General features: G+C 42.4%; 1 protein-coding gene across 3 annotated transcripts in view; it reads left to right on the top strand.

Moving 5' to 3' along the window:
* The window catches only part of LOC143766444 (uncharacterized), a 427,135-nt gene extending 402,771 nt beyond the window's left edge, over positions 1-24,364 (top strand). Inside the window, exons 1-5 of one of the 3 annotated variants that reach the window (XM_077254141.1) lie at positions 6,356-6,384; positions 18,526-18,675; positions 18,802-18,981; positions 19,065-19,188; positions 22,077-24,364. In XM_077254141.1, coding sequence (XP_077110256.1) covers positions 6,358-6,384; positions 18,526-18,675; positions 18,802-18,981; positions 19,065-19,188; positions 22,077-23,434 — 1,839 coding nt within the window. In that variant the 5' untranslated portion in view covers positions 6,356-6,357 and the 3' untranslated portion in view covers positions 23,435-24,364. The other 2 variants (XM_077254143.1, XM_077254139.1) reach the window with 2 other exon arrangements.
* Positions 24,365-25,519: the final 1,155 nt, after the last annotated feature.

Genomic DNA, 25,519 nt, shown 5'->3' on the forward strand with positions numbered 1-25,519 from the left:
TTCCCTAACTAAGGGGGTGATGAAGGGGGGTTTGATTTACTTTTATAGCGGGTTTTTTAGCAGATTTTTATGATTGGCAGCCGTCAGACACTGAAAGACGCTTTTTATTGCAAAAAATATTTTTTGCGTTACCACATTTTGAAAGCTATAATTTTTCCATATTTGAGTCCACAGAGTCATGTGAGGTCTTGTTTTTTGCGGGACGAGTTGACGTTTTTATTGGTAACATTTTCGGGCACATGACATTTTTTGATCGCTTTTTATTCCGATTTTTGTGAGGCAGAATGATCAAAAACCAGCTATTCATGAATTTCTTTTGGGGGAGGCGTTTATACCGTTCCGCGTTTGGTAAAATTGATAAAGCAGTTTTATTTTTCGGGTCAGTACGATTACAGCGATACCTCATTTATATCATTTTTTTATGTTTTGGCGCTTTTATACGATAAAAGCTATTTTATAGAAAAAATAATTATTTTGGTATCGCTTTATTCTCAGGACTATAATTTTTTTTATTTTTTTGCTGATGATGCTGTATGGCAGCTCGTTTTTTGCTGGACAAGATGACGTTTTCAGCGGTATCATGGTTATTTATATCTGTCTTTTTGATCGCGTGTTATTCCACTTTATGTTCGGCAGTATGGTAATAAAGCGTTGTTTTTTGCCTCGTTTTTTTTTTTTTTTTTCTCACGGTGTTTACTGAAGGGGTTAACTAGTGGGACAGTTTTAAAGGTTGGGTCGTTACGGATGCGGCGATACTAAATATGTGTACTTTTATTGTTTGTTTTTTTTATTTAGATAAAGAAATGTATTTATGGGAATAATATTTTTTTTTCTTTATTTAGGAATTTATTTATTTATTTTTTTTTTACACATGTGGAAATTTTTTTTTTTTACTTTGTCCCGGGGGGGACATTACAGATCGGTGATCTGACAGTGTGCACAGCACTCTGTCAGATCGGCGATCTGCTGTGCAGGGCTGCAGGCTTACCAGCGCCTGCTCTGAGCAGGCACTCGGTAAGCCACCTCCCTCCCTGCAGGACCCGGATGCTGCGGCCATCTTGGATCCGGGACCTGCGGCGAGGAGAGAGGTAGGAGACCCTCGGAGCAACGCGATCACATCGCGTTGCTGCGGGGGTCTCAGGGAAGCCCGCAGGGAGCCCCCTCCCTGCGCGATGCTTCCCTATACCGCCGGTACACCGCGATCATGTTTGATCGCGGTGTGCCGGGGGTTAATGTGCCGGGGGCGGTCCGTGACCGCTCCTGGCACATAGTGCCGGATGTCAGCTGCGATATGCAGCTGACACTCGGCCGCGCTCCCCCCGTGAGCGCGGCCGATCGCGTATGATGTACTATCCCGTCGGTGGTCATACGGGCCCACCCCACCTCGACGGGATAGTATGTCAGAAAGGGGTTAAGATGCAAAAAAAATTATTCCTAGCCATGATACCTAGGGCTATGTATATATGTAATAGGCAGCAGCAGACAGTAATGGAATGGACCCTCTTGATGTATGCAGTGATATCTATATACCCACGTACAGTGCCTGCAGGCCTTGCACTGATGTGTATAGAGCCACATACACTCCCCTGCCTACCTAGCACTCTGTAATTAGTCCTTAGAAGGACTGTTGGTTTAGCTGGATTTGTGGATTCTATGATGGTAGACCCACACTAACTGAAAACCCACCACATCTGACCCTATCTCGGCAGCAGCTCTCCCTACACTGTCTGAATCCGGAGCTGAATGCGACGAGCAAGGCTGGGTCGGGTCTCTTATACTCCTGATAATGCTGTGCGACCAGCCAATCACTGTAATGCCACAACCAACATGGCTACGGCATTACAGTGCGTGGCAGACAATCCCTGCATGTTCATTGGCTCTCTAAAGAGCGTCAAACATGCAGGGCGGGGACCCGAACGCCCACCCATCAAACCCGGAAATGCTCGGGGCTCGCCGAGTACAGCGATGCTCAGGCCAGTAACGGGCATTACCGAGTATGCTCACTCATCACTAGTGTAGTTCATTCCCCCAGTTTTTTCGTTATCTCTGTCCAGAGTGCTCCTCCAATGGATCCTCCGTTCTGTAGCCTGAGTGATTAGCCGACACTCTTTGTATCGCATTATTCACTCATCAACACCTCCCTCATTTTCCCTAACTACCGTTCACAACACATTCTATCAGCTTCCACCATAGTAGCTTGACCCCGATGCATGCTCACTAGGTTTATGTCTCCTGTTACCAGAACAGCCGCGATCAGGAACCAGCACGCGCTCTTCGAATAGACAGCCATCACACACAAGATTCAATCATATTCTTGTTTTGTCAGCACTTCCATTTCTCACTATGTAACACCCCAGGCTGACATTCATTCTTATTACTAAAGGCCCCGTCTCACACAGCGACGCTGCAGCGATACAGACAACGATGCTGATCGCTGCAGCGTCGCTGTGTGGTCGCTGGGGAGCTGTCACACAGACCGCTCTCTCCAGCGACCAACGATCAGGGGAACGACTTCGGCATCGTTGAAACTGTCTTCAACGATGCCGAAGTCCCCCTGCAGCACCCGGGTAACCAGGGTAAACATCGGGTTACTAAGCGCAGGGCCGCGCTTAGTAACCCGATGTTTACCCTGGTTACCAAAAAAAAACAAACAGTACATACTCGCCTTTCGGTGTCCAGGTCCCTTGCCGTCTGCTTCCTGCTCTGACTGAGATCCGGCCGTACAGTGAGAAGTGAGAGCAGCAGTGACGTCACCGCTGTGCTCTCACTTCTCACTGTACGGCGGCTCAGTCAGAGCAGGAAGCAGACGGCAAGGGACCTGGACACCGAAAGGCGAGTATGTACTGTTTGTTTTTTTTGGTAACCAGGGTAAACATCGGGTTACTAAGCGCGGCCCTGCGCTTAGTAACCCGATGTTTACCCTGGTTACCAGTGAAGACATCGCTGGATCGGTGTCACACACACCGATTCAGCGATGTCAGCGGGGCCTCAACGACCAAAAAAAGGTCCAGGCCATTCCGACACGACCAGCGATCTCGCAGCAGGGGCCTGATCGCTGGTACGTGTCACACATAGCGAGATCGCTATGGAGGTCGCTGTTGCGTCACAAAACTTGTGACTCAGCAGCGATCTCGCTATGTGAGACGGGGCCTTTACTAGATGGTGGCCCGATTCTAATGCATCGGGTATTCTAGAATATGTATGTAGTTCATTTATGAAGTTTTCATAATAATGCAATTTATACACAGGATTTGGTCGGCAGCGACCAATTAGCGAGGCATGGTTCAAATTCCTCGCCAATTCGCGGGCGGACTGCGCCTGTCGCTGATTGGTCACGCCCGGCCGCGAACAATCAGTGAAGCCAGGGCCGGCTCCAGGTTTTTGAGGGCCCCGGGCGAAAAAGTCTCAGTGGGCCCCCCTCTTTAACACACACCACGATTCATGATGCACAGATACAGCAGAGAAATATAGCACAGCCAAGTAGCGTATAACACAGCCCACATAGTAAATAGCACAGACACGTAGTATATTGCCCAGCCACATAGTATATAGCACAGCCCATGTAGTATATAACACAGCCCATGTAGTATATAGCACAGCCACGTAGTATATTGCCCAGCCACATAGTATATAGCACAGCTCACGTAGTATATTAACTAACACAAAAGAACAACCAGTATACTGTGCTATGTTAAAAGACAATCTTTATTGAACAAAAACTACAAACACCTGTAGCAATAGTTTCAATACATGCTTAATCACAAATACCAACAGGTATGATGATATATAACACTACTTGATGAGTATAGGAAAATGCATCAACGCTAATCTAATCTACCCTTCATGTAAAAAGTGCTAAGTGCTATTCCCATTGATAACCCCAAGGGGCGTCCTAATAACATAGACACCTAATCACTATGGGATCAAATAACCACATACTAAGGGTACTGTCACACAGTGCAATTTTGATCGCTACGACGGCACGATTCGTGACGTCGCAGCGTCGTATGATTATCGCTCCAGCGTCGTAGACTGCGGTCACACGGTGCAATCACGGCGCTGGAGCGATGCCGAAGTCCCCGGGTAACCAGGGTAAACATCGGGTTACTAAGCGCAGAGCCGCGCTTAGTAACCCGATGTTTACCCTGGTTACCTGCGTAAACGTAAAAAAAACAAACAGTACATACTTACATTCCGGTGTCTGTCCCCCGGCGTTCTGCTTCTCTCCACTGTGTAAGCGCCATAGCCGGAAAGCAGAGCGGTGACGTCAGACGTCACCGCTGTGCTCGCTTTCCGGCTGGCCGGCGCTCACAGTGCAGAGAAGCTGAGACGCCGGAGGACAGACACCGGAATGTGAGTATGTACTGTTTGTTTTTTTTACGTTTACGCTGGTAACCAGGGTAAACATCGGGTTACTAAGCGCGGCCCTGCGCTTAGTTACCCGATGTTTACCCTGGTTACAAGCGAACACATCGCTGGATCGCTGTCACACACAACGATCCAGCGATGTCAGCGGGTGATCAAGCGACGAAAGAAAGTTCCATACGATCTGCTACGACGTATGATTCTCAGCAGGATCCCTGATCGCTGCTGCGTGTCAGACACTGTGATATCGTATCGATATCGCTAGAACGTCACGAATCGTACCGTCGTAGCGATGAAAATGGCACTGTGTGACAGTACCCTTATGATCAGGCACTTACATGAAAGGTGAGTTTATCGGCGTGGTTTTCCAAAGCAAACAGGTGTTTGTAGTTTTTGTTCAATAAAGATTGTCTTTTAACATAGCACAGTATACTGGTTGTTCTTTTGTGTTAGTTCTATCGTGGTCAGTTATATGTGCTGTTACCAAATAAGGGGATTTTGTGTTATCACGTAGTATATTGCCCAGCCACGTAGTATATAGCACAGACACGTAGTATATTGCCCAGCCACGTAATATATTGCACAGCCACGTAATATATATATCACAGCCACGTAGTATATAGCACAGCCACGTAGTATATAGCAGAGACGTAGAATATAACACTGCCCATGCAGTATATAACAGGCCACGTTTTATAGAGCACAGCGATGTAGTATATTGCCCAGTCACGTAATATATACCACAGTCACGTGTATATAGCACAGCCCACATAGTATATAGCACAGAGCTGTAGTATATAACACCGCCCACGCAGTATCTAACACAGCCCACGTAGTATATAGCAATGTGGGCACCATATCCCTGTTATCCCTGTTAAAAAAGGATTTAAATAAAAAATAGTTATATACTCACCCTCCGTCGCCCCCCCCCCCCCCCCCCCCCCGGATCCAACTGAGGCGTTTACCCATGGACCTCGCGACGCTCTGGTCCCAAGAGTGCATTGCTGTCTCGCGAGATGATGACGTAGCGGTCTCGCGAGACTGCTACGTCATCATCTCGCGAGACTGCAATGCATGGACTGGTCACCGGAGCGTCACGAGGAGCGGGAAAGGCCTCAGCTGGATCCGGGGAGCCGACAGATGGTGAGTATACAATGATTTTTTATTTTTTTTAATTATTTTTAACATTAGATCTTTTTACTATTGATGCTGCATCAATAGTAAAAAGTTGGTCACACAGGGTTAATAGCAGCGTTAACGGAGTGCGTTACACTGCGGCATAAAGCGGTCCGTTAACGCTGTCATTAACCCTGTGTGGTAAATATAACTTCATCGCACACTCTAATGATATCGTGTTGATTGCTTATAAGTATTAATAAAGAATATATTGGGGAGCAAAACAGAAATATAAAGTAGAAGCGCTATAAACAAGACGTTTCGGCTCTACCAGAGCCTTAATCATTTCATCGCTTTTTCAAAGTCAATATTAGAATGCAGAGTATGGATTAGAAATCCCGCAGTGCCCTGAAACGGCTATTGCTGTAGCACTGCTTGTGTAATATAGGTGGGTGGTAGCCCACAGCGACTGGAGAGGTGCACGGCCGTATATGAGCCTTAGCCGGACACTGGAAGGGGTTAAATAAGCGAGATTTCATAATTTTAGCTCCTGGTATGAAGTCGATAGCACAATCATAGGCCGCCATATAGTAGACGTCCGGTAACTGGTGATAATTCCCTCATGTGTGGGGTCTATTTGTCTCCAGAGAAATCACACGTTACATCCCACACATAACACTGTGTAGAAAAGGCGGCGCGGGGTAATTGTGCCAGTAGTGAGGGGGAATAATGGCGGGAATGTCACTGACTGAGGAGAAGTCTCCATGTAGGGTCTGCACTGAGGATATCATTCCCTGAGGCCCCTGATCATGTGACCCCTGACTCCTCCCCTCCTGTGACCTCATCACAGGTCCTGTGCGCACAGAGCAGCCATATATGTGGAGTGCAGCTCTGCAGGTGGAGGTAGGTGCTGGAGATTCCCCATTACTGAGTGCGGGGACATTAACCCCTTCTGCACTGAGACTCTTTTGGGGTCTTTGTGGCCACATTATAAGAATCATAACGTTTTTGTTCTGTTTCCTGTAATGGATACATACGACCCAACTATGGAGGACAGGAAGTGAGGGAACGGATTGTTCTCCTAGTACAGGGCCCCTTTCTTGGCCCCACACAGTGTAATGCCCCCATTATCCCCCTGTAAGCAGGGTTCTGCCCCACAACCAGCTGCCTCGGGCACTTTACCATGAGCCGGTACCTCAGATTCTTCCCCGCACCCCTTTCCTTTGCTTGGTGCAAATCTGTTCTGCCTTTGGGGCTGTGGCCTTTATAATATCAGTAACCTGCGTCATCAGGGTCTCCTGACCAGGTACCATCTCTGTTCCTTCCCGAAACCCTCCCTCTTCCCATTGATGTCACATGGTCCCGTCTGGACGGCAGATAGCAGTCTGTACAAATGCAGCACAGCCCTGAGGAGTCTTTTTTATGACCCACCTTTTTACACCCCTTATGCAATATATATGATGCCGCTCACACAGTATAATGTTTCCACAGTACTGGCATCTCTCGTAAATAAGGTATTTTCACACTACCGCCATAACCCCACAACCCCACACACAGTATAATCTCATATTACCGCTATACCCCCACAAACAGTATAATGTTCCTACAGTACCTCCGTCCCACCACACAGTATAATGTTCTCACAATAGTGACTTCCCACAGACACAAGATAATGTTTCCACAGGACTAGCATCCCCCTCACACACAGTATAATGTCCCCACAGTACTGCCATCCCCCCACTTTCTAATGTTCCCACAGTAGTGTCCCTACATGCACAATTTGGTACCATCCACCTCATTGACTACCTCCGACCACCGACAATTGATAAAATACTCACTTAGCCTCATTCTTGGTGCAAATACTAATAAACCCAGGATCTCTTGAGATATTTCCTATTTCCATACAATATTTGGATAGGCAGGATCATCCATAAAGGTAGCCCACTCGGTTGCTATGATGCCCATAAATTGAGAGGGCTCATGGGGTGTGGTATTGAATACCCTCTCCTTACCATCGTCACAATTTCAGCGATATCCACACTCCCATGACGGTGATACCACTGAGTAGAATAATGAATCAGAGTCAAAAGCTCCTGATCCACCATTCAGCCTTCGCTTCTGAGTCTGAGACTCAGCCTCAGTACTCACACTGCACAGACCAGAGCAGCGCATCTCAGGAACTGAGTTGGGTGAGTAGTATGTGTTTTTTTTTTTTTTTTAATATCAGGAATTGTGGGGGCATCATATTAAGAGAAGAGCTGATGGGACACTCATACTAAATGTTTGGCTGGTAGGGGCCATTATACTGGGGTTGTGGTGGACTGTAAATGTCTCCATACTGAGTGGGGGTTTTTATTTTGTGTAGCAGGTTGTGGTGGACATAATTAGAGATGAGCGAATATGTTCGGAAAACGATCGCCAAACATAAATTCAGCATGAATATGGTACATTCAGATTCATGATCAGCACCACGAGCATTTTTCTTAAGATCGGAAAAAGTTGGTAACATTCGGTAAAAGACATAATAGAAGCCGGCAATACATGTGCTGCGTTTAGTAAAATCACAGCCACCAATGTGGGAGACTGGGGTTCAAATCCTGGCTCTGCCCTGTTGGACATAATATACCAGTAATGGTCCATAACACTATGGTGCCTACCTTAATAAACATGAGTGTCATAAGTAAAGAGAGTCATGCCCACTCGGACGTCGCCTGGATTAACAAGGTATGCATCAAATGTCGAGGAACCAGGACAATGTGATGATGAATGGGCTACTGGACAAAACCATACATGGACAATGCAAGAGAACCTGAATCTGATGAAATGCTACTATAACAGCAGACCAAATGGGAGAGGATATATGAAGCGTATTAGGAAAATCTGGATGGATGCAAGACGTGCCTATCCACTAACTGAGAAACAACTAGTCACCCAACGTTTCAATATCATTAAGATAAAGCTATTATCACAACTTGAGATGGATCAACTGTTCTGCAGATCCACCCCACATGAAGACCTGGAAGAACAACATGTACAAACCCCTGAAGATCCTGATCCAACCCTGCAACTAGAGAGCACTGCAGCTGGTCTGAAACAGAAGATCTTAGATAAATTAGATACCATCAATACCAGAGATCGACGGCCAAGGCTCAGCAAAGGCTAGGTTCACATTGCGTTAATGGGTGTCCGCTAGCGGACTCTGTTACATGGTGCAATTGTCGCAATTAACGCTATGTAACGGATCCGTTAGCGCACCCATTAACCACAATGTGCTAACGGGTCGCCAACGCATCGCTGACGCATGCCATTTTTGGCATGCGCTAGCGATGTCCCGTTATTTTCGGACGGACCTCGAACACTGCTTGCAGCGTCCGAGATCCGTTCCTCGCTAGCGCAGATCAGGCATCTGCGCTAGCGGAATCGCCAAACGCGATCCCTTTTGGGACATTGTGCTAGCGCAATCCGCTAGCGTATGCGCTAAACGGATTGCCCTAAAGCAATGTGAACCTAGCCAAAGAAACACCATCAGACAGTATGCTAGAGGATAAATACACAAACACCACACCAATTGCAGGTGAAAAAGAGGCATAGGCAAATGTATAAAAATTGCATATATACTTTATTTAAACATACATAAAAAACAAAACTAGGAGACTCATAAAATACCAATGGCATACAGAGCAAGACATATTCATTAGCACTGCTGCAAAACACTGTCCCACATTACTGCTAATTGCAATACATATTCAAAATCTGCAATATGACTCATACAAGGGTCTATAAAGGCAGAACATATTGCTGGGCAGAAACTTTTTCACCATATTCAAATACAAACTACGCCTCAATGATATCTTGCCGCACATATAGTATTTTAATGCAGGCAATAGATAGGGCAATACTCGTATTGGTGTCATATATATAAATTTCAATAGTGGTAACAGAAAAAACAATTGCAGCCAAATATCCTGTTTACTTACATAAGTATGAATCCTGCTCCGAGTAACCATTAGTAACCCCGACAGCGCCGTTTCGCCATAGTGGCTTCCTCAGATAGGGGCATGTATGTACGCTGCATTATTTCATATATTTATACCCGCTCCCACAGCTGGAATTGATGTCGGCGTTCCTGGGTCGTTACTGCGCATGCGCTAACTGACGAACTTCCTTCATTGAAAAGGTGACTTCCTATTCTCCGCGCATGGAACGCAAGCGTGAAACGCTATGGCGTCACCATCTGTGAGCGGAGTAAGGAAGCACAAGGCCGTTCCGGTATGCGCATGCGTCAACCAGGTGCCGAGATCAAACCGCAGGATAATAAAACCCACCGGACAGAGGACATTTTAAAATATATAAGAAGCATAAGCACGCAATTAGCAAACCAAATACCAGATTCAGAATATGAAACTAAATATGGGAAGTATCTCAACGTAAAAAATGGAATAAATAACCAGCATATCACTTATACAGTAAACACCAAAGGACCCCTCAAAACACCCATATAACTACCAATAATTATTACCCCAATAAGATATATATATAGCCATTTGCATAACAAGTACTGTTATGCTGATATTAAATAGCGATATCCCCATCTTAAATTACAACTATAATTTACCTATATAAATAAGTGAAATCTAAACAAACATATAAATTAGATAATAAACGCCAAAAAACCCCTGAATACACCCATAAAAATAATTCCTGGTAATATAACCCCAATAATACGTACATAACTACGTGTACAATACATATCGTTATACAAATATTAAATATACAAATCATCATATATAACTATAATTTACATATATAAATAGTGCAATATACAAATATAAATACAGATATTTCATATACAAATCATCATATAAACCTATAATTTACATACACAAATAGTGAAAAAACAATACAATATACTCTTATTAATACAAATATAAAATATATCACCATAATAAATAACACACAGGTGACAATCAGTGTTCCAAAATTACACCTATATAAAAGTTACCACCCTCCTAACAATGTAATTCTCCACTGCCTACAAAAAATATTACACGACAAGTGGAGAAAAATGTAAGAGAAGGGGAAAGAAGGGAGGGAAGAAAGGGAAAGGAAGAGGGATGGGAAAGGGGAAGGGAAAAAGAGGGGGAAAAAAGGGGGGGAAAAGGGGGGCCAGAGGCGTACAATACTCATGTCACTATTATTATAATAAGTTAACAAAAATCTTGCTCCCAAGAGCTCTTTGGTTTCCATTTTCTCCCAGTATAAACCTTCCAGGGAACAAGACGAAGAGACACCACCCATAAACGAATCCTCCTAAAAACTAGAAAAATTATTATTATAATACGTTAAGAACAACAAGCAACATACACAACAACATAATTAAAAACAGGAAACCGGAGAAAGTAGTAATGATAGAGACCTTTTTTACAAAAATGCATTAAACCCTAAACTTTCATTAAGGCCTTGAGGGGCCATAGTCCCAAGTAAATAAATCCACCTGCTCTCTTTTTGAGCTAGGATCTTTCCAAGATTGCCTCCTCTAGGGCCTAGACATACTTGATCAATAGCTTGAACCTTCAAGCCTGTAGGGTCACCCTTATGGTACAGTCTGAAGTGTTTTGGTAGAGTTTTAAGTGAATTGATATCTTCAGCCGTAGCTGATTTTTCAATGTCTCTTATGTGCTCCCTTGTTCTCACTCTCAATTCACGAGTAGTGAGACCTATATAGATCTTATTGCAGGCACAGCGAGCATGGTAGATTACTCCTTTTGACGTACATGTAAGGTTCTTCAAAATCCTATAAACTCTAGTGCCATCATGATTTGTAAAGGAGGTACTTTTAAAGTGATTACTACAGGCTTTGCAGGAGTTACAAGGGAAAAAACCTTTTTCTTCTACTCTTTCTCTTGATGTTAAAGAACTCGAGTAGTGACTATGCACTAAAAGGTCATTCAGATTTCTTGACCTTTTTGGTGTCATTAATGGATGACTTGGTAAAATGCTCCTCAGAATGGGGTCTGATTTTAATATCCCCCAATATTTCTGCATAATACAGACAAGCTCAGGCCATTGTTTATTATATTCAGTAATGAACCTCACCTGGTGAGCTGCTTCTGCCTCATTTTTTCTCCTTTGATTGTACAATAAATTGTCTCTAGAGAGTCTAGACGCTTTTTTAAGACCTCTCTTGATTTGTCTGTTGCTATATCCCCGGTCATGCAGTCTTCGGGCAAGGTCTTCAGCTTGATAATTAAAATCCTCCTCAGTAGTACAAATTCTTTTTATCCTCATAAACTGTCCTGTGGGGATCCCATTTAACGTAGACCTATGGTGAGCAGAGGAAGCACATAAAATAGTGTTCGTAGCAGTTGGTTTCCTAAATACATTTGTAACCACTCTTCCATTGGAAAGTGCCTCTATCTTCAAATCCAAAAAATCAACCTTTTTACCATAATTAAATGTCAGCTTAATGTTCAAGGTATTATGATTCAGTCTCTCCATTAGCCTATATAGATTCTCAATAGAGTCCTCCCAGATAAATAACACATCGTCTATATAGCGACTCCACCCATGAATAGCCTCATTACCCAAAATTCCATCACCTTGAAAGATCTCTCGTTCCCAAAACCCCATAAAGAGGTTTGCATATGCTGGGGCACACTTGGCCCCCATGGCCGTACCTCGCATTTGTACATAAATGTCCCTATTAAATATAAAGACATTATGCTCAAGCACAAATCTTAGTAATGTCAAAATCAACTCAATCAAAGGTGGGTCTAGATTACTTTCATACAGGAAATGAGAGACTGCGTTCAAGCCATCTTCATGTCTTATTGAGGAGTACAAAGCCTCCACGTCTGCCGTAACAAAAACAGCTCCTTCTTCCAACTGCAATGAGTCTAACCTCTGTAGCATCATAGTGGTATCCTTTATATATGAAGGTAAGGCCAAAACAAAAGGTTGCAAATAATGATCTATAACTGCACACACCGTTTCACATAACCCACCTATCCCCGACACAATTGGTCTCCCAGGTGGGTCTACCGCATCTTTATGTACTTTTGGCAAAATATAGAACGTGGCCAATTTAGGTTGTAACTTCTTTATAACGTCAACAAATCTTTTGGGAATGATACCATCCTCGTATGCAGTTTCTAAAATATTGACCAAATCTTGCTGATATTGTGTCAAGGGGTTAAAGCCTAGTTTTTTGTAGCACTCCTTGTTGCTCAAAATCTTGCTAACTTGCTTTTCATACAGCACCTTCGGCCATATTACTGTGTTTCCACCCTTATCAGCCTTTTTAATTACAATGTCCTCCATTGCCTGCAGTTCTCTAAGAGCTTTTCTGTCATCCATACTCATATTCGAAACCCAGTTAGGAATCAGTGGCAGCTTTTCCACCTCCTCTACCACTAACCGTGTGAAAATTTCCACTACCGAACAGGTACTTAGACTCGGGAATGTTTTTGATTTTCCCATTAAATGAGTTGGGAACTTACCCTCTTCATAATTTTCATTCTCTTCCAAAAGTTCTTCCAGATTTTTCAGAGTCTCCAGTTCCAAATCATTGTCATCACCATTGCCCAAATCACTTCTATGGTGTAATCTTTGTAGTATGATTTTGCGCGCGAACAAATGCACATCCTTGACTACCTGGAATTTGTCTATATGTGAGGAGGGAGAAAAAGTCAAACCTTTTTCTAACAAGTTCAATTGTGGCTGACTCAAGATGTGACTAGATAAATTAATTACCTTAGACTTATCAAATTGCCGTTTATTCGTCTTCCTGTTGTTGAAAATATCAGGATATTTTTTTCCTTCTCGTCTCTCCCGAGAGGCAGTCCTTGTACGCATATAGTAGTCATTGGAACCTTCCGCTTCGCTACACGAGGTACTGCTGTCAGCAAAAGAGGCTTGATCTCGTCCTGAACCATTATGCTTGACTCCACCCACATCGGTTTTCTTTTTGGGAAGTTGCCATCTAAATATTTTATCGGCCTCAAAGTCCGCTGTATCTCTTAAAATTTTTTTTACCTTTAATTCACTTATTTCATTCTCCCACTTATCAATATCCTTTTCGATGTTCTTAATAAAACTCTCCATCTTATCCACAGGCAGCTGTTTTTTGATGTTCTTATGTAATTCATCAATATCCGCATCTAAAGCATTGATGCTGATGGTATTTTTATCTATTATGATTTTAATAAATTCTAATGAACACGTGATGGCTGCTTTTTTCCACCTCTGGATTAACTCTGGATCTTCTAATTCGAAAGAAGGATATACTTGTACCCTTAGGCCTCTAGGGACAATATTCTGTACTAAATAATTCTCTAAGGTGGCCTTATTCCACCAAATCTTTGTTTTTCTATGTACTGCATTTTTATAACGTAAAGAAAGGTCTCTATTTTCTACCGTAAAATCCTGCGATACACATGAGGCTCCTTGCTTAAAAAGGTCTGAAACCTTGGACCGCCAGGTGGTCTCCCTGGCTCTCAGGTCCATCACAGCCGTTGTGGATAATCTGTTAGACAACAGAGAAAACGTTTTATACATAACCAAAAATCCAATCGTGGACTAGCCACCTCAGAAACCAATTGTAAATACACAAACACCACACCAATTGCAGGTGAAAAAGAGGCATAGGCAAATGTATAAAAATTGCATATATACTTTATTTAAACATACATAAAAAACAAAACTAGGAGACTCATAAAATACCAATGGCATACAGAGCAAGACATATTCATTAGCACTGCTGCAAAACACTGTCCCACATTACTGCTAATTGCAATACATATTCAAAATCTGCAATATGACTCATACAAGGGTCTATAAAGGCAGAACATATTGCTGGGCAGAAACTTTTTCACCATATTCAAATACAAACTACGCCTCAATGATATCTTGCCGCACATATAGTATTTTAATGCAGGCAATAGATAGGGCAATACTCGTATTGGTGTCATATATATAAATTTCAATAGTGGTAACAGAAAAAACAATTGCAGCCAAATATCCTGTTTACTTACATAAGTATGAATCCTGCTCCGAGTAACCATTAGTAACCCCGACAGCGCCGTTTCGCCATAGTGGCTTCCTCAGATAGGGGCATGTATGTACGCTGCATTATTTCATATATTTATACCCGCTCCCACAGCTGGAATTGATGTCGGCGTTCCTGGGTCGTTACTGCGCATGCGCTAACTGACGAACTTCCTTCATTGAAAAGGTGACTTCCTATTCTCCGCGCATGGAACGCAAGCGTGAAACGCTATGGCGTCACCATCTGTGAGCGGAGTAAGGAAGCACAAGGCCGTTCCGGTATGCGCATGCGTCAACCAGGTGCCGAGATCAAACCGCAGGATAATAAAACCCACCGGACAGAGGACATTTTAAAATATATAAGAAGCATAAGCACGCAATTAGCAAACCAAATACCAGATTCAGAATATGAAACTAAATATGGGAAGTATCTCAACGTAAAAAATGGAATAAATAACCAGCATATCACTTATACAGTAAACACCAAAGGACCCCTCAAAACACCCATATAACTACCAATAATTATAACCCCAATAAGATATATATATAGCCATTTGCATAACAAGTACTGTTATGCTGATATTAAATAGCGATATCCCCATCTTAAATTACCTTAATTTCCCCTTCTCTTACATTTTTCTCCACTTGTCGTGTAATATTTTTTGTAGGCAGTGGAGAATTACATTGTTAGGAGGGTGGTAACTTTTATATAGGTGTAATTTTGGAACACTGATTGTCACCTGTGTGTTATTTATTATGGTGATATATTTTATATTTGTATTAATAAGAGTATATTGTATTGTTTTTTCACTATTTGTGTATGTAAATTATAGGTTTATATGATGATTTGTATATGAAATATCTGTATTTATATTTGTATATTGCACTATTTATATATGTAAATTATAGTTATATATGATGATTTGTATATTTAATATTTGTATAACGATATGTATTGTACACGTAGTTATGTACGTATTATTGGGGTTATATTACCAGGAATTATTTTTATGGGTGTATTCAGGGGTTTTTTTGCGTTTATTATCTAATTTATATGTTTGTTTAGATTTCACTTATTTATATAGGTAAATTATAGTTGTAATTTAAGATGGGGATATCGCTATTTAATATCAGCATAACAGTACTTGTTATGCAAATGGCTATATATATATCTTATTGGGGTAATAATTATTGGTAGTTATATGGGTGTTTTGAGGGGTCCTTTGGTGTTTACTGTATAAGTGATATGCTGGTTATTTATTCCATTTTTTACGTTGAGATACTTCCCATATTTAGTTTCATATTCTGAATCTGGTATTTGGTTTGCTAATTGCGTGCTTATGCTTCTTATATATTTTAAAATGTCCTCTGTCCGGTGGGTTTTATTATCCTGCGGTTTGATCTCGGCACCTGGTTGACGCATGCGCATACCGGAACGGCCTTGTGCTTCCTTACTCCGCTCACAGATGGTGACGCCATAGCGTTTCACGCTTGCGTTCCATGCGCGGAGAATAGGAAGTCACCTTTTCAATGAAGGAAGTTCGTCAGTTAGCGCATGCGCAGTAACGACCCAGGAACGCCGACATCAATTCCAGCTGTGGGAGCGGGTATAAATATATGAAATAATGCAGCGTACATACATGCCCCTATCTGAGGAAGCCACTATGGCGAAACGGCGCTGTCGGGGTTACTAATGGTTACTCGGAGCAGGATTCATACTTATGTAAGTAAACAGGATATTTGGCTGCAATTGTTTTTTCTGTTACCACTATTGAAATTTATATATATGACACCAATACGAGTATTGCCCTATCTATTGCCTGCATTAAAATACTATATGTGCGGCAAGATATCATTGAGGCGTAGTTTGTATTTGAATATGGTGAAAAAGTTTCTGCCCAGCAATATGTTCTGCCTTTATAGACCCTTGTATGAGTCATATTGCAGATTTTGAATATGTATTGCAATTAGCAGTAATGTGGGACAGTGTTTTGCAGCAGTGCTAATGAATATGTCTTGCTCTGTATGCCATTGGTATTTTATGAGTCTCCTAGTTTTGTTTTTTATGTATGTTTAAATAAAGTATATATGCAATTTTTATACATTTGCCTATGCCTCTTTTTCACCTGCAATTGGTGTGGTGTTTGTGTATTTACAATTGGTTTCTGAGGTGGCTAGTCCACGATTGAATTTTTGGTTATGTATAGTATGCTAGAGGATGCCAATAGAGCAGCTCTTGCATCAATACCTACCACCACCATAACTCAAACTAATAACCTGATCTATGCTACTGCTTGAGCAATCAAGGAAATGCTTGGCTATACAACCAGCAAGAACAACAGAAGCACGTGCCCCCCCTTGGAAAAGAAGACTGTAGACAAAGATCAAGGTGCCGCGAAGGGAATTCAGCCAACTATCAGAAATATAGAAGTGTGTAAAGATCAAAAATAAGACCAAGCTGGACAAGTACAAAGGCCTGACCCCCAACTGAAGAGACTGCAAATTAAAGGCTCACGGCACTTGCTTCAAGATTAGGATTAGAGATGCTGAGGCCCAGAAGACAAAATACCCTGTTCTCCAAAGAGCCACCCAAAGTGTACTCCCAACTACAGAGGAACAGCACAAAGGCAGCAACTCCACCACCGTGTATCATCACTGCCTGTCAGTGTAACACTAACGGCCCCATACACATGAGATAAGAGTTGACTGAACAGTCATTTGGCAGACGGCCATCTCTCCCGACTTCCCCCATACACACAAATGTGCCAGCTTTCCTGGGGTCTGTATGAGAGAGTCGCCTCCAGACTCCTCTAGCGGAGGATTATCTACAGGAAGAACAAACGGATTATCCTCTGAAATTCAGGATGTCAGATCCTTCTCTGCCCTGACATAATCTGTCGGGAGGCCCCCAAATACATTATATAGTCACCCAAACCCCCGAAATCAGTGCTTTCATGTAACTTTATACTACTGTGTATGGGGGCGTGAAAAGGTAACTTATTGGACGCTGCCTCTGGCCCGGCCTAACGGACCTTCATACATTGCAGGCCCAGACACCATTATTAGGCATGTAAGTATCGTAATAACTAGGCCGCCCCATACTATTGAGTACTTGGAGGCGGGGGGCATTCAGCCGAACACATCACACCTTCTTAGATGTCATGTTTGCTTTTCACAGCAGCAAGTGGTTAAACTGCCAGGGTTTTTGTTGAAGCCTCATTTGTGCCGTCCCTGCGGTGCACATCTATGTTCTGGTGCACAAAAAGATTAATTTCTTTTTAATAAATGTTTAACATATTAAAAATTATAAAATGTGTCTTCTGCTTTTTCCATGTTTTTTTATTCTTTTTACAAGAATTGTTGAGCCAATTTTCTTTCTGGTGTTTTTCTTGTAATATAGGAAAGCTTAAGGCCAGAAATAAACCCCATAAATCACTGTACATAGAGAGTTTGAGATCAGATAATTTCTGTCCGCGTTGATTGTGGAAACAAAAAAGCTTTTCTAAAAACCTCAAACTTCTGTGTGTGAACCAGACCTGAGATCAAACGTGATAGAAGATTACAGTGCGGGGAAGACGGGAAACCTTCATATAGACGGCCGGTGGGGATGGAGTCAGTGGCTGACTCTGACCAAATATGTTTCTAGAGCCGTAGTAGAAGATGAAGATGTCGTCCTCATCATGAAGTAGTTATTTCTCCTGTCACGTGTAATGAATATCTCCTGCAGAATTGCTAATGCCGATTCCAGGGTCGGTAAATGAGACGAGAATTAGTGTTATGGAAGATGAGTCTATGAGAAACTTATTCAGCTGCCGACTCCGAGGAAGAAACTGCTTGTTGTCTGTGGCCTAAATATATAGGTTTTATTAGTAGATGTAAAGAAGAAAACTAAATACTGTAAAATAATAAATCTCCTCATATGTTTCCCTTATTATCTCCAGTAATTGTATTATTGCACAGGATTCTTATGATGTTACATCGGCTCATCTTCTCATTCAGGTCTCTACAATATCGGATCCTCTCAGTGAAGATCTTCTACAAAAGAAAATTTTCCTGATTTACCCTTCAAAGATGGATATGGACAGAGACAAGATGGTGGAAAAAATATTACACCTCACCCTAGAGATCCTCTTCCGGCTTACTAGAGAGGTGAGAGATTCTGATGAAGTCACATTACATCATTCTTATCTATGGGAATAACAGATGGACAGAACTGGAGAGGTGAGGACTCTGGAAATGTCTGTAGTGAGATTTATTGTGTCTCTCCATTACCAGGATTACACAGTGGTGAAGAAGACCTCTAGTGAGCGCTGTCAGGACCCTGTGTCTGAGGGATGCAGAAGACCCCTGAGCCCAATCATGGAGTCTGCACCTCACCCCCTGATACATGAGGACATCAATGACCAGAAGATCCTAGAACTCACGTACAAGATGATTGAGCTGCTGACTGGAGAGGTGACACTGCTGGGAATGCTGGGACATTATACAGTAACACTACGAAGGGATCGGGTGAATGACGGTATCATTGTATGTGACAGGTTCCTATAAGGTGTCAGGATGTCGCCGTCTATTTCTCCATGGAGGAGTGGGAGTATTTAAAAGGACACAGAGATCGGTACAAGAACGTCATAATGGAGGTTCCTCAGCCCCTCACATCTCCAGGTATTAGGACTAAATACATACAGCCTATAAATTATCTGTATGTAAAGAACAGTAACCCTATCTTTAGCCCCAACACTAACCCTAATTATAGCACTATCCCTAACTATAGCACTTACCCTAACCTGCCTTATGTTTTTTTTTTTACATTATAATAAGATCGCTGACTGACACAGCTGTTGCAGCAGCACTTGTAACACTGTTTCTCCTCTAATCTCTCACTGACAGGAGATCTGAGGAGAAACAGCGTTTTTATGAGGCAGATCACCCGGGGAAGTTCGTTGCTACAACAAACTTTTCTAGTGATTTGTCTCATTGGCTGGTGTGACGCTGACGTGATCAGGACCTGAACCAATCAAGTCTCAATGAGGTCGGGGGTCACAGGAAGCATTGTGCGCTGGAATCCCCTCATTATAAGGTACATGGGGATCCCGATGAGCACAAAACCGCCAACCGTAGACAAACGGTAGATAAACGTCGGAGCTAGCAGGGCTTTGTGCAGCGCTGACGTTTATCTACCGTTGACGGTCACGAAGTGGTTAAGTTAAGGGTACCATAATTTCTGTCCAGGCCTATTTCATGAGTTTTATTTTTTTTAAACTCTGTGGAAGCATGGTTGAAAAGCAATGTCTGACTTTCATTTGTTCATTTTCATAGATTTTTGATTTATTACTTTTCTCACATTCAAGTTATTTCTGTGACCATAGTGGGTTTTTCTGTCAATAAATGAGGGGTACCAACAATTTTGACCATGTGTGTAGGAGGAATGAATAATTTGATTCCACAGCCACTTTCTGGAAATTAGCACGAAGTGGATGTTGGAGAGTGAAAATTACACATTTTATACCCAGCACATAATGCTGAGATTGTGCTCCAAGAGACACACACCGCAAATTAAGTGGATTCTTCTCACTATAATATTGGTAAATACAGGGATGCTAAATGTTGTTTGAGCACACAGCAAGACTCAGAAGTGAGAGCGGATTTTGCTGGATTGGTTTATAGAAACGCTGTTGCTTTTCCACAACCTTTGCGCCACTAATAGTGTGGGAACCTTTGTTTTTCAAAGCTAGCAAAAGTGTGGGATGAGTCACACCTATACAATACCCTCAGGGATATCAGTAGACTATAACAAGGAGAGTCTCCCAATAATTAAAACTTAACTTTTAATCACTAAAGGTACCTTCACACTAACCGATTTTGCAACGATAACGATAGCGATCCGTGACGTTGCAGCGTCCTGGATAGTGATATCGTTGTGTTTGACACGCAGCAGCGATCTGGATCCTGCTGTGATATCGCTGGTAGTTGCTGAAAGTTCAGAACTTTATTTGGTCGTCAGATCGGCGTGTATCGTCGTGTTTGACAGCCAAAGCAACGATGCCAGCGATGTTTTACAGTGGTAACCAGGGTAAACATCGGGTTACTAAGCGCAGGGCCATGCTTAGTAACCCGATGTTTACCCTGGTTACCATTGTAAATGTAAAAAAAAACAAACAGTACATACTCACCTTCTGCTGTCTCACACGTCCCTCGCCGTCTCCTTCCCGCACTGACTGTGAGTGCCGGCGGTACAGAGCACAGTGGTGATGTCACCGCTGTGCTCTGCTTTTACTTTACAGCTGGCCGGCGCTCACAGTCAGTGCGGGAAGGAGACGGCGAGGGACGTGTGACAGACAGCAGAAGGTGAGTATGTATTGTTTGGTTTTTTTTACATTTACGCTGGTAACCAGGGTAAACATCGGGTTACTAAGCGCGGCCCTGCGCTTAGTAACCCGATGTTTACCCTGGTTACCAGGGGACTTCGGCATCGTTGGTCGCTGGAGAGCCGTCTGTGTGACAGCTCTCCAGCGACCACACAGCGACTAAACAGCGACGCTGCAGCGATCGGCATCGTTGTCTGTATCGCTGCAGCGTCGCTTAGTGTGAAGGTACCTTAAGATAAAATGGACAAACTAACATGACACAATTAACACATGTGAATAAGGTGCTTATGCAAACCAGTGCTCAAGATAAAAATTGGTTTGATCTCACCAATGGGAATTTCTCTGGGGGTTCATGACTACCCATAGGCAGTGGCACAAATTGTCACACTCATTGATAGGTACCCTGCCACTGCAGGGTTATGTAGATGACGGTCACTTAATTTTTTGCATACTTTATGTCCCATTGGCTTTAAATCAACTCCCCTGATGAATCCCTGTGACTGGGGAGGAAACGCGTAGGGAGACCTATATATTATATATAGTGGATGGTGGTTGTCCCTAGCAGGGTATACTTGGGGCCTGTCCTTGTTAGGACAGGAGCAATACAAGGGGCACGACAGGGAGTTTAGTAAAGCCCTATACCCCCTTCCTCTCTTTCCTCCCCTCCTATCTAGAGAAGGCAACAGGAGGAACCTGCTGTGGACGTTTGCCCGTTCCCATTGGTGAGATCAAACCAATATTTATCTTGAGCACTGATTTGCACGAGCACCTTATTCACGTATGTTAATTGTGTCATGTTAGTTTGTCCATTTCATCTTAGTGATTAAAAGTTAAGTTTTAATTATTGGGAGACTTTGTGCTATATTCTAACCTCGATTTTTCCATTGATCGATGATGGACCTGACAGGGGACTTTTTTTTGTGAGATGAGAATTGATATTATTTTTGCCTTCATAACATTGATTCTTTTTATTCGATATTTGGGAGGCAGAATGAGCAAACAGTTGAACATCACACACTACTAGTTCATCCAACAAGTTTTCTATTAGACTGTGAACAGTCATTGTCTTGGTCAATAATTAAAGTATTTTACATAGCTTGCCATTTTTATGGACGGTTTAAGTAGAAATGTTAAAAAATATAAACCTCAAGGATATTTTATTAAAAAAAGTTTTTTTTATCTTAGCAGATGACTGTACCAGGAGATCAGAGGTACAATTGACATCTTCAGTTTTTAAATCTGATGATCTTGAGATCCTACAAGATACAACTGAAGAGAATGCCATTACTCCAGATATATCATCATCCATTCACAGCAAAGATCTATCATCTGATCCTATGAAACAGGTCCCATCTTCTGATTCATTACTCACTACCAAGGAAAATCAAAGTCACAAAAGAGGCATTAAAATACAAACTGCTTCTAAAGCAAAGAAGTCATTTTCATGTTCAGAATGTGGAAAATGTTTTACATGGAAATCACATTTTGTTACACACCAAAGAACTCACACAGGGGAGAAGCCTTTTTGCTGTTCAGAATGTGGGAAATGTTTTAACAAGAAATTAGGTTTGGTTATTCACCATAGAACTCACACAGGGGAGAAGCCTTTTTCATGTTCAGAATGTGGGAAATGTTTTAACCAGAAATCAGATTTGGTTACTCACCGTAGAACTCACACAGGGGAGAAACCTTTTTCGTGTTCAGAATGTGGGAAATGTTTTAACCGGAAATCAGATTTGGTTAATCACCATAGAACTCACACTGGGGAGAAGCCTTTTTCCTGTTCAGAATGTGGGAAATGTTTTAAATGGAAAATAAATCTTGATAGCCATCAAAGAACCCACACAGGGGAGAAACCTTTTACCTGTTCAGAATGTGGGAAATGTTTTAACCAGAAATGGCATCTTGTTAGTCACCAGAGAACTCACACAGGGGAGAAGCCTTTTTCATGTTTAGAATGTGGGAAATGTTTTAAATGGAAGATAGATTTGGTTAATCACCATATAACTCACACAGGGGAGAAGCCTTTTTCCTGTTCCGAATGTGGGAAATGTTTTAACCAGAAATGGCATCTTGTTAGTCACCAGAGAACTCACAAAGAGGAGAAGCCTTTTTCCTGTTCAGAATGTGGGAAATGTTTTACACGTAAATCACTGCTTGTTGCTCACCATAGAACTCACACAGGGGAGAAGCCTTTTTCCTGTTCAGAATGTGGGAAATGTTTTAACCAGAAATGGCATCTTGTTAGTCACCACAGAACTCACACAGGAGAGAAGCCTTTTTCCTGTTCAGAATGTGGGAAATGTTTTATCCAGAAATCATATTTGGTTAGGCACCATAGAACTCACACAGGGGAGAAGTCTTTTTCCTGTTTAGAATGTGGGAAATGTTTTAACCGGAAATCGGATTTGGTTAGGCACCATAGAACTCACACAGGGGAGACGCCCTTTTCCTGTTCAGAATGTGGGAAATGTTTTAAATGGAAAGCGCTTCTTGTTAGACATCAGAGCAGTCACTCAGAGAAGTCTTTTTCATTTTCTTAATGTGGGAAATATTTTACTTGGAAATCAACTGTTAATAAACATCAGAGACGTCACAAAGGGGAGAAGCCTTTTTTTATGTTCATAATGTTGGAATAGTTTTAACCAAAATTGAATCTTCTTAAATGGATTGCCTCTTGTCACTCCTCATGTGTGCAGACAAATGGATAAAACTAAACTTTATCAATTCCAAATGTAAAACTATACCCATAATTCACCCCCTGAAGGTTAGTCGAGGGCCGGCGTCGGCACCCGGCACACACGGGCAAGTGCCGAGGCCCTAGCGAGACATTTTGACAAGTGTGACCAACTTTTTACTTTTGATGCTGCCTATGCAGCATCAATAGTAAAAAGATATACTGTTAAAAATAATAAAAAACATAAAATGGTGCTATTCTCATCTTGCGGCGGCCCCCGCAGCCTTCCTGCTCCTCGCAATGCTCCTGGCAACTTCCGTTCCCAGTGATGCCTTGCGAAATGATCCCAGATGACATAGGATCACGTGAGACCGCTACGTCATCACAGATTATTGTCTCGCAAGGCATTACTGGGAACGGGAGCTGCTGAGAGCATTGCTAAGGCCGGGGCTGGATCCGGGGGCCGCCAGAAGGTGAGTATATAACTATTTTTTATTTTAATTCTTTTTTTTTTTTAACTGGGATATGGTGCCCACACTGCTATATACTACGTGGCTGTGCTATATACTAGTTGGGCTGTGCTATATACTAGTTGGGCTGTGCTATATACTAGTTGGGCTGTGCTATATACTAGCTGGGCTGTGCTATATACTGTGTGGCTGTGCTATATACTACGTGGCTGTGCTATATACTGTGTGGCCGTGCTATATGCTACACATTTTGCACTTTTACAAATGTTCTTTATACTTTCTACTGTTTACTTTAAAAAGTTTTCCATTAAAAAATTGTGATATTCAATGTATGCTGTTTTTTCTTTGCAGCAAGTTTAGCTAACAATAAAATGCTTACTGGTAACTGAGGAAGATGGAGTAGATCACAAAAATTGGCATATAAGGGGTTGACTTAGCCCCTCTGCTGTATGGTATTGTAGAATTTACAATAGCTATCACTCATGTAAGAAGTGAAATCTGGCTTTGTACTGTACCTATATTTCTCTGCTATATCTGTGCATCATGAATCGTATCTTTTAAAGGGGCCCACTGAGACTCTTTCTCTCGGGGCCCTCAAAAACCTGGAGCCGGCCCTGGGTTAGTCAGTAGGTGACTAATAGAAAAATCGTACCCCACAGTTCAGTATATAGGGTGAGGTGACGTATACACACTCACTCTCCAAGCCTCTCATTTCTACGGGTTTCATCGTCCTCACCAAAAAACCCCCCTAAAAACGGGTATCATGTTATCCGAAACAGTCAGAAAACCAGCTACATATTGGCAGAAGTTTATAAGTAACTCCAGTGTCAGGAATAGACAGTATGTGAAAAATACAGTATAATTCTTGTGTTTTTTTTCTCCTATAGGGACTGCCCTAGTTTGGTAATGTAACAGCTGTTAATTAGTAGTGCAGACAAATTGTCCTAGACTAAACTACATTTTCAGATGGCCCTATATGTACCACTCAGGGAAAACTTACCTGCTCCAAAGATCAATAGCAGCTTCTAACTAATGGCCATGTTGCGGTCTGTCAAGGAATGAGTGCAATATTGTTATAAAGACTAGGCATATGTGCAACCATAATGTATGGAAGATCTGTGCCATTATTTAGTATGAATGTCACGGAGTGACAGGCACAGTGTGACACGACCCAGCGATTGGTTGGTCACCCAAAAAATCAGCAACTCAACGCCGATGGAATAGAGGAAGGCCCTGACAATAGGGAACCAGGGACGATCACCTCCTGAGCTCCAACCTAGCCTGTCCCTGATCTCACCTAACTCACTATGCAGGTCCTTACCCCTGCCGACGTCAGGATACCTTGTCCTAAACTGTCACCTTAAACTGCCCTTGCTAGTGCACTGGCCGGCTTAGGACACTAGCCTAGCCACTAAAGCTAAAAAAAAACACAAGGGGAGAGGAACAGACACGGGATGAGGTGTATCAACCCTGCCAGCATC

Source organism: Ranitomeya variabilis, chromosome 4, assembly GCF_051348905.1.
Source record: "Ranitomeya variabilis isolate aRanVar5 chromosome 4, aRanVar5.hap1, whole genome shotgun sequence".
Classification (NCBI taxonomy): Eukaryota; Metazoa; Chordata; class Amphibia; order Anura; family Dendrobatidae; genus Ranitomeya; species Ranitomeya variabilis.